We start from the raw sequence: 9,687 nt of genomic DNA, 5'->3' as shown, positions 1-9,687 counted from the left end.
ACAGATAGCATTGGTATAAAACAAATAAGGTGATTACATGTGTTTTAAAGTTGATCTAACAATTTAATGTTCTCTTACTGCTTTATTTCGTCTTCACGAGTCTCCCCGCCGGTCTGCCAGCGCACAGCGGGAGGAAAATACTGGTTAGCACAGGAAAGTGAGCAAGTAACATTAAAATAATTCATACAAGACGATGAAGAAAAGTGTATACATGTGTTATAACTTACCTCTGTGACTCTCATCTCCCCGCTGATCTGCCTCTGGCAGCGGCGCTGCGGCCGGAGGAAAAGACCGGTTAATACAGCTCCACTCGGGAAACTGAGATATTCTTACGGAAACTTAAACCTGGCTTTATATCGCGCAATCGATATAATCATCAGCATACATCAGCATTACATCAGCATACAACGCATCAAGCGATAAAAGAGTCAAAAACGAAAATTAACCTACCATACTCTAGTGGTTTTTCATCTTCACGGGTCTTTCACAGAGCCGGTGCTGAGGAGGTGTGTGCTTGTTTTCCGCAGTCATTTAGGACTACTGTTTTTAGATTGACTAAATATAATAGGCAAATCTATTTTCAAAATGCACTGAAAATCTAAACCTGAGAAACAGTAATAAAAGTTTTACTAAGTTTTAATAAAATGATTTACAGTGATGCTGTTTGCTAGCTAGTATGCTGACCATCCAATCAAAGGACGAGAAAATGCTGACGTTATCGTTAGCCAGCTAGATGGCCCTGGTGCTGCCAACTCGAAATCTGATTGGTTAAAGCAACGCTTTCATTGCCATTGATTTAAGCTAACAGACGCCTGGCAATGTTGATTCTGAAGGCCTTAAGGCAGATTTATTTGACCCTGGCAACACGATTGCTGAAATATGATTGGATAAAAGCTCTAATATAAACACACTGCTGGAAGCAGTGCAACCAAGAGAAAAGCTATGAATGGAAGAGAATAGACTATTGGAAATAATTTAAAACACATTCATGGAAAAATATATTAAACTAAATCAGTGATTCTGATCGTGTTTAGGCCAGCAGAGAAGGCTTTGCTGGCCCTGAAGGCCTACCACTGATATATATATATATATATATATAAAGTCTTAGATCTTTGAGTTCAGCTCATGAAAAATGGGGGCAAAAACAAAAGTGTTGCGTTTATAATTTTGTTCAGTGTATATACAACTTGCTACATGTACTGTGTTAGGCTAACCGAGACTTGTCATTTGCACTTATATATTGTTGCTCTTTTGTTAGTTTTGACTGCTTTTATTGTCCTCATTTGTAAGTAGCTTTGGATAAAAGCATCTGCTAAATGACTAAATGTAAATGTAAATGTAGTTAACAATAACACCACTGGTCAGAGTCTGTGTGTTCAATCAAACTTTTGTAACTTTTGTACTCCTCGTAAACCAATTTGATACTGTTTTGAGTCACCATTAGGTGTAAAACCTGCATCCCGAAGCAAAACGAGTTAAGAACCTCTGCATTAGTAGGCTGTCGAGTTCGGTGAGCTTTTGGAAGTTTAGCTCTGGAGAAATGGCGCGATAGCCAACACGGTGTTTGTTGCTTAGCTAAGATTAGCTTAGATGAAGCAAAATGGACTGAACTCGCTCTCTTCCTCTCTCCATCCCTCTCTCTTACTCCATCTCTCCACTGTAGCTCGCTCATCTCCAGCTAAATGGAATCATCTCCGTCTGATAATGGAGTGTAATTCCATTACCCCAGCTCAGCGTCCCAAGGGGGCGCATTTCCGCCCGACACCCCCTTCGCTTCCCTAATGTGCTCATTTCCCCTGCCTAATAGAAATGGATGGGTCTGTGGGTCTTCTCTGGGAAGAGTGGGAAAAAAGCGGGAGAGACAATGGAGAGAAAGAGATACGGAGGAATAGGGGATGGAGGTGAAATGTTTTGGAGAATAATTCGACGGAATGAGCCGAGATGGAAAAGATGAGATGAGCTCAAAGCAGAAAGTGATTACGCGGTTAAAGCCAGGAATGGCAGACGTGCAGTTTGATGTTGTCCGTGTGAGCAAGATGGTGCCTGATTATTTATGAGCAGTTATGGATCTATTTGAATTTCTCTCTCTCATCTCTCCTCTAAAGACAGACCTAGCGTTCGTAGCAGCCGACTGATAATGGCTTCCTCAAACAAGCAAACAAACAAACAAAAAAACAAAAAAACGGTCTACGCGTCTAAACAGAAGAAAGGCCTTTTGAACAGCTGTGCTGTTGTCAGGGTTCATTTCTCAAGAGCCTCTCAAAGGCAGCCGCGGAGCGCTCTAACGTTGCATAAAGCGTCCATTACGCCCTCGTTTAGGAGAGCAAATAGGCTGCCGTTCTCCCGCCATCACGCCCATATCAGGGGAAATGAAGGCAATCATTCGTCTCAAATGAGCAAACAAGCCATCTCCATAACGGCAACATCCAATCTGTCCCGTACCATTCAATCAGGCCACTTCTTTAAGCTGGAAAACAGGAAAATTGTTTTGACTTTCCGATGCACTGAACCGCATGTACACACGCACATAAAAAAGAGATATTTGAGTTGTTTTTAATGCTTCTAACTAACCACAGACAGCATTTCTTCCGCTGACAATTTGCCCAGAGATTTTGCGATGGCAAACATAAATTACACAGAACTGCAAACATTTTAAATGACTCGAGAGACAGGAAATTTAATCTCAAACAAGAGTCTTTAAAAAGAAATGTGCAGTAATGTGTAGAACATTTATATTAAACGCAAAGCTTGATTTGTGCAGACTGGGGTAATGCATTTATGATTATGTCTGTCATGCACGTCCTTTAATTACAGACTTTATGCAGCTTTTCTTTAATGATCATGCAGACACCAGAGATTCTGTATCACTCCTCCCTCTGCCCACAATTCCACTCATATTTATTTAATCTAGCACATCAAACCATAAAAAATGAACATAACTAAACGCAGAAAGGTTAGCATACTCTTGCACCATGGCTTTAATTGTTTGTACACAGAGGTCGCCATGGTAATCCTAATTAAAAGGCTAGAGCCGGCTGGAGAGGATATAGACAAAGAGGAAGATAATTCACGGTTTGGTCAGGAAGTATGCTTGAGTGCTTACCACTGTCTCCTCGTTCCTCTTGGGATGTCCTGCGACAGTCTCGAAGGAGGTTTAACCCGCTGGCCACCCCCTGAATGTTGAACCTTAAAACTGATGGGAGAACGGAGTGAAGAAGAACTGAGAGAGCGGTATCGGGTGTGTGTAATTTAATCGAAAGCAGATGCGCTTGGATGTTCTGGAAGTGTTTCCCACACACACGGTCTCTGTTACTTCCTGTCCCCATGCACTAGTTTTCCCACCATGATGTTCTTCCTAAATGCAAAGTGACATAAAACTGTTTCTAAAACTCTCTCGCTCTCTCTTTGTGATTGACCCCCTCCTCAGCGCACTCTCTCTAGAGTTTCCCCTTCATCGTGATGTGTGTGACTGTGATTATCAATCTACTCTGACAGGCGCTTGTGGGGCAGCTTGGGGACTTCACTAAAATGAGCAACCACAATGCATCCAGGCAATGGGTCATCTCATCCTGCTCAACCCCAGCAGAGAACGCACATATATACGCTGCTGTGTTTTCTGTCATGATGGGCACTTTCTGTTGACTTCTATTGTTTTATACTGAGCAAAATATATGGTTACACTTTACTTGAAGGGGTGTGCATAAGACTGACATGACACCTTCATAATCATGACATGACACCTACATCATTATGACATGACACATATCATGAATATGAAGGTTTTTTTATGCATGTTTATGACAACTGTCATTAAGTGTCATTTGCTCAGTTATGTAATTTTTAGTGCAAAGCTGACATTGTTTGAGATGTCTTTGTTATGGGCTATGGTTAGGGGTAGGGGTAGGGTTAGGTCAAATAATGTCATATTTGCATTAAAAATGACATAACTGAGCGAATGACACTTAATGACAGTTGTCATAAACATGCATAAAACCTCCTTCATATTCATGACATGTGTCATGTCATGATTATGAAGGTGTCATGTCAGTCTTATGCACACCCCTTCAAGTAAAGTGTTACCAAATATATTTTCTGTCTGTATTTAAAAATAGATAATTGTAAGATAAAGTTTAAAATATGAAACAGTCACATTGTGAGATATAAAATCACAATTATAATTGTGAGATATGAAGTTGCAATTGTGATACTGAATAAGTATACTTTATATCAGGTATGAATTCACATTGTGATATATAAATGTGCAATTATGAGGAAAAAAAATCACATTTGAGAGTTACATTTTGAGGTACGGATTCACAATTTTAAGAAATAAGTCACGATCATGAGATATCTCATATTTTGAGATCACAATTGCAAAATACAGTCACATTTTGAGATATGAAGTCATATTGTGAGAAATAAATTGCAGTTTTGAGATAAAGTCACAATTATAGTCACATTTTGAGATACAATGTTGCAAAATGTAATTGTGAAAGACATTTTGAAATAAGTCACAAATAGCAGAACAATTGCAATTGTGAGATATAGTAATTTTAAGATGAAGTCACAATTATTAAAAATAAATTCGCAATTGTGAGGGATTAAGTCACATTTTTAGATATGCAGTCACAATTAAGAAAGAAAAATCACAGTTGTGAGATATAAAGTCATATTTTGAGATGAAGTTACAATTATGAGAACAAAAGTTGCAATTGTGAGATATAAAGTAACATGTTGAGATATAAAGTTGCATTTAAAAGAAATAAAGTCAGAGTTAGCTTTTGATTTTTGTACTCTGGGGCAGAAACAGGCACATACATATACTGTACACACTCACAACTTAATTGGAGTTGTGGGAAGCTTGTGAAAGCCCAGTGGACTATGGAAGTAGATCTAATGCCTCCACAAATTATATAATAAAGTGAGCAGCAGTGGACCACAGCTGGGTCTCTCTCTCTCTCTCTATGACACACACACACACACACACACACGCACACACAGAGCTATCCTTAGATTTTTTTAAGTAATGCTGAGCACTTGTTTCTGTGCTGAATTTATCCTCCTGTCCCCATGAGGAAGGAAAAGTGGGGAGCGATGCGTGTGTGTGCATGTGTCTGTTTTGGACATTCCTTAGTTCTTCTTAATTAGCTGTGCTGTTTTGCTATAGCTGCTAGATGAAAGGCTTGCGCGTAGGGAAAGTGGGTGATCTCCCCCACAGAGTCCTGCTCTCTTTCTCTCCTCACAGCCACTCTAGCGGTCCCTGCTCTCAGAGCTAACAATGAATGCCGACAAGATTGTTAGTGCCTTCGCTAGAGACACTCGGTTTTAAAAATAAAAATAAAAAAACACAGCCCATCAAGACTGCAGAGGCAGAGCAGGATATTATCAATTATGAACATTAAATGCTGGTCCATCACACAGCAGTTTGTTTGATTTTTATTTTATATTTTTGTAATTTCAAGCTTCTTTTAAAGGTAGAGGTTTGTGTTTAAAGGTTTGAGCCAAACAGAACTATATGTAGTTGGTTGGTTAGTTAGTTGTCACTTAACACTCACTAAAAGGGATAGACATTTACTCATCCTGATGTTGTTCCAAACCTATGTGACTTTCTTTATTCTGAGGAACATAAAAGATGATATTTTGAGGAAAATCTTAGTGTTTACCTATTTTTTGTCCGTACAATGGAAGTAGAGGGTAGCCAAAACTTTTGGTTACCAACATTTTTTTTTTCTCAAGGCTTTGATACCAAAAATGTACTTGAATCATTTACATTTGTTTATATTTTTAATGTTTTATTTAAAATTTATTTAGACAAAATAATGTAGGCAGGAAGGGCATCCGGCGTAAAACATGTGCCAAATCGGTTGTGCGGATCTCTCCGCTGTGGCGACCCCTGATAAAAAGGGAGCAAGCCGAAGGAAGAGAGCGAGAGAGAGACAAAATAATGTAGATTATTATTTTTATTTTTATATCATCCACTGATACACTCCCTTTTAGTGAACAGTTCCTAAAAAAAATCTTTTTTTCTTAGCGTGAAGAACAGTTTATTAATCTAAAGACCCTTTTTCTACTATAAAGAATATTTTGTGCAATGCAGAGTTTCCATTAATGTTAAAAGTTGGAATCATCATGGAACCATCCGTTTCAGTAAATAACCTATCTTCAATGGTGTACAGTAGGATATTTACCAACACATGAAAATAATCAGTGTTTATGCATTATATATGCGTTAATAATGGTGCATCCTTTATTAAAAAAGTCAAAAAAGTAACTTTTTCCTATTTTAAACTTAAAAGTCTTCTAATATTGCTTTGTTAATTTCCACTGCACATCTTAGCAGCATTAACTTAATCAATTATTTGAGTTAGAGGGAAAACATTTAAATAAGTAATTTAATAATTAACATTTATTATTTTATCAATTCCATTTAGAGCCACTAGTGCTGCAGAAACCAAACACACTTCAACCTTTTAATGCTGGTTGGAACCGGCTGCAGAGCTGAGACAGATATAGAGAGGGAGGAGAGGAAGCAGACAGCGAGAGAAGATTCATGGAGGGTTTATTTCAGGAGTGCACTTGTTTATTTGTGCTTATTTGACGGTGGTCTGCTGTTCTACAGTATTGAGCGAGAGATCGACTCCTGAGAGGAGACAGAGAGAGAGAGAGAGAGAGGTGTGGTTGCTTTCTTGCTTTGCCCTGAGCGGTGCATTGTGGGCTGCTGTTGTAAAGTGGAGCAGAGCTGGCAGACGGGAGCTCCACTACTGAATCACAACAATGACTAGAGTGCTGAGCACTGCAGTTCTACTGCAACCAGAGAACGACAGGAAAAGTGAGAGTGAGAGAGAGAGGTGGCCGTGGAAAATGGGACCGTGAATGTGGAAGTATAAAAGCGCTGGAGTATGTACAAGCAATGTGTGTGTGCGTGTGGCCACCCCTGCCTCTTCATCATCTAAGGATCCCTGGGTCATCCCTTGCCAGGCTGTCTGACAGGTGCAGTACAGTGAACGCAGTGTCACGCTGTAATTGTACATCCCTGTTATGTCAGCGTGTAATTGAGCACACAGCCTACAAAGGGCCTGCCAAACACACACACACACCTTCGAGTCAGTGAGCAGGACATCACTAACATCCTAGCTATGCCTTTATCGACACTGACAAAACACTGAGGCTATACAATTCACAATCGCAGATAACTAGATAGGGGGGTATGTTAAGAGCAAAGGATACTGGGAACACTGCCATTGTGTTTAATGGCTACTGACATTAAGATGTAACTCATCTAATTAGCAAATGAGATGTGGAGTCATGTAAGGAAGGATTAAATTCACTCTTTCTTTCTCTTGTTCTCTTCTTTCCTAGCTTAATTATCTCTCCATTCTCTGCATGCATTGATTTTACCGTGGTCTTTATGTCTCTCTCTCACTTTCCCCATATACTTTTTCTCTCTTCCGTAGACCTGCAACCACATTTGCCTTCTTTCCTCCCTGCTTCCGTGCCACTCTGTCATTCCGGTTTAGAAGCCGATGACAGGTTCCCCAATGAGAGAATAACCACCGTAATCGTATTTGATCAGGGAAATCTTAGTATTGCATATCTGCGGCCTAGCTTAAGTAACCAGAAGCACTGTGGCTCCAATAAATGGGACTGGACCTTTAAAAGGCTCTCCGGGTTTTGAGTTCCGGCAGTCCGATTGAAGGAATTAGAGATGAGTATGTGAAGGTCTATGGATGTAACTGGATAAGCTGTGCATATGGACTATGATGGTGTGGCAAATGTACTGTCCTCTCTCACATAGAAATTTTAAATGTTCCTCTTCCCCAGCATTTGAATTGGAAAAGAGAAGTCCTTATATCTAATTTGTTTGATTAACCAAATATGAGGTATGAATTATTTATTCGCATCGCAGGATCTGAGAGATTCTCACTGTGAAAGAATACAGTGGATTTCTTCCACTCTTATCACACATGCTGAGGTTATTTATGGAAGAAGAAAAAAAAGAAAGGTAATTGTGATTTTTTTTTTCTCTTTCAAAATTGTGCTCACACAACTATAACTTTGTATCTGATTATATGACTTTATCTCACAATTGCAGCTTCATATCTCACAGTTGTGACTTTATAGTTCACAATATGACTCCATATCTCATATTGTATTTAATCTAGATTTAAACAGAGAGAGTGTGTCTGAACCCCGAACATTATCAGGAAGGCTATTCCAGAGTTTTGGAGCCAAATGCGAAAAAGCTCTACCTCCTTTAGTGGACTTTGCTATCCTAGGTACTACCAAAAGTCCAGAGTTTTGCGACCTTACACTCTTAAAAATAAAGGTGCTTCACGATGCCATAGAATAACCTTTTTGTCTAAATGGTTCCATAAAGAACCTTTAACATCTGAAGAACCTTTCTGTTTCACAAAAGGTTCTTTGTGGTGAAAGAAGGTTCTTCAGATTACAAAAAGGTAAGAAAGAGATGGTTCTTTAAAGAACCTTTGACTGAATGGTTCTTTGTGGAACCAAAAATGGTTCTTCTATGGCATCGCTTGAAGAACCTTTTGAAGCACCTTTATTTTTAAGAGTGTAGGGAGCGTGATGGATTGTAGCGTGATAGAAGACTAGTTTGGTACGCAGGAGCTAACCCATTAAGGGCCTTATAGGTAAGTAATAATATTTTGAAACTGATACGGAACTTAAAGGGGTCATATGATGCTGCTAAAAAGAACATTATTTTGTGTATTTGGTGTAATGAAATGTGTTTATGCGGTTTAAAGTTAAAAAAACACATTATTTTCCACATACTGTACATTATTGTTTCTCCTCTATGCCCCGCCTTTCTGAAACGCGTCGATTTTTACAAAGCTCAATGGTCTGAAAAAGCAGAGGTGTGCTGTGATTGGCCAGCTATCTAATGCGTTGTGATTGGTCGAATACCTCAAGCGTGAGATGGAAATGTTATGCCCCTCACATACTGTGATGCCGTGTCCGGCCGGGGCGACGAGACAAAAATCTACAAACAAGGCATTTGTTGCATCCAGTGGGGACACAATTACTGATTATAATGACTTATACTGTCTTTTTACGCATTGCGTTGCGTTGCATTGCATCGTGCCGTGTAAACATAAAACTCTGTCTGCATTTGTGATCGGAGAAATTACAAACAACAAGTGCTACTCTACTGCACCTGAATCATCAGTGGCAACGAAAAACAGCGGCCTACTGTGAGGGGAAGCCCCGGCTTAGCGTGTGCTGAGGCCGGGATAGAGTGAGCTGAGGCAGGCTGGACTCCGCTTTGTCCACGGTGAAAGTTGATGTATTCCCTCAGCGACCAGCACAGATCAGCTCTAGGCATGACGAAGTGGATATTGTCCTCTTTTGGAAGACCAAACAAAGTAGTTTCGCTTTCACAACGAAGCACACAGCGTCTTCAGGACATGGCTGCAGCGTCAACAATACTACAGCGAGACTAAAAGTTACGCTTTCTTTCTTTACGTGAACATTTGAGCGGTGTTATGCAAACCTTCCCAGATCGTGACGTAGGTATGTGGGGGCGTGTTAGAATGAACCGTTTTAGGTAGGCGTGGTTAACTCTTGACTTTTATAAAGAATATCTCTTTGGTTTTGAGACTTTAGTCTTTGCAACTTTACAGATCTTCTTTATGCACCAAGAGCTTGTAACACTCCAAAGAGAAAGGA

The 9,687-nt window shown here is 39.7% G+C and overlaps 1 protein-coding gene across 3 annotated transcripts in view; it reads left to right on the top strand.

Moving 5' to 3' along the window:
* LOC107593598 (protocadherin-1-like) overlaps positions 1-9,687 on the top strand; it is a 168,375-nt gene that overhangs the window by 106,667 nt on the left and 52,021 nt on the right. Inside the window, exon 5 of one of the 3 annotated variants that reach the window (XM_016283378.1) lies at positions 3,428-3,487. The exons of the other annotated variants lie outside the window; for them this stretch is intronic. Coding sequence (XP_016138864.1) covers positions 3,428-3,441 — 14 coding nt within the window. The 3' untranslated portion in view covers positions 3,442-3,487. Of the gene's footprint in view, positions 1-3,427; positions 3,488-9,687 lie in introns of those variants that run through there. 3 annotated transcript variants of the gene reach the window in all.

The sequence above is a fragment of the Sinocyclocheilus grahami genome, unplaced genomic scaffold, assembly GCF_001515645.1.
Source record: "Sinocyclocheilus grahami isolate Dianchi unplaced genomic scaffold, SAMN03320097.WGS_v1.1 scaffold174.1, whole genome shotgun sequence".
Taxonomy (NCBI): Eukaryota; Metazoa; Chordata; class Actinopteri; order Cypriniformes; family Cyprinidae; genus Sinocyclocheilus; species Sinocyclocheilus grahami.
This window is presented reverse-complemented; position numbering and strand designations above follow the sequence as displayed.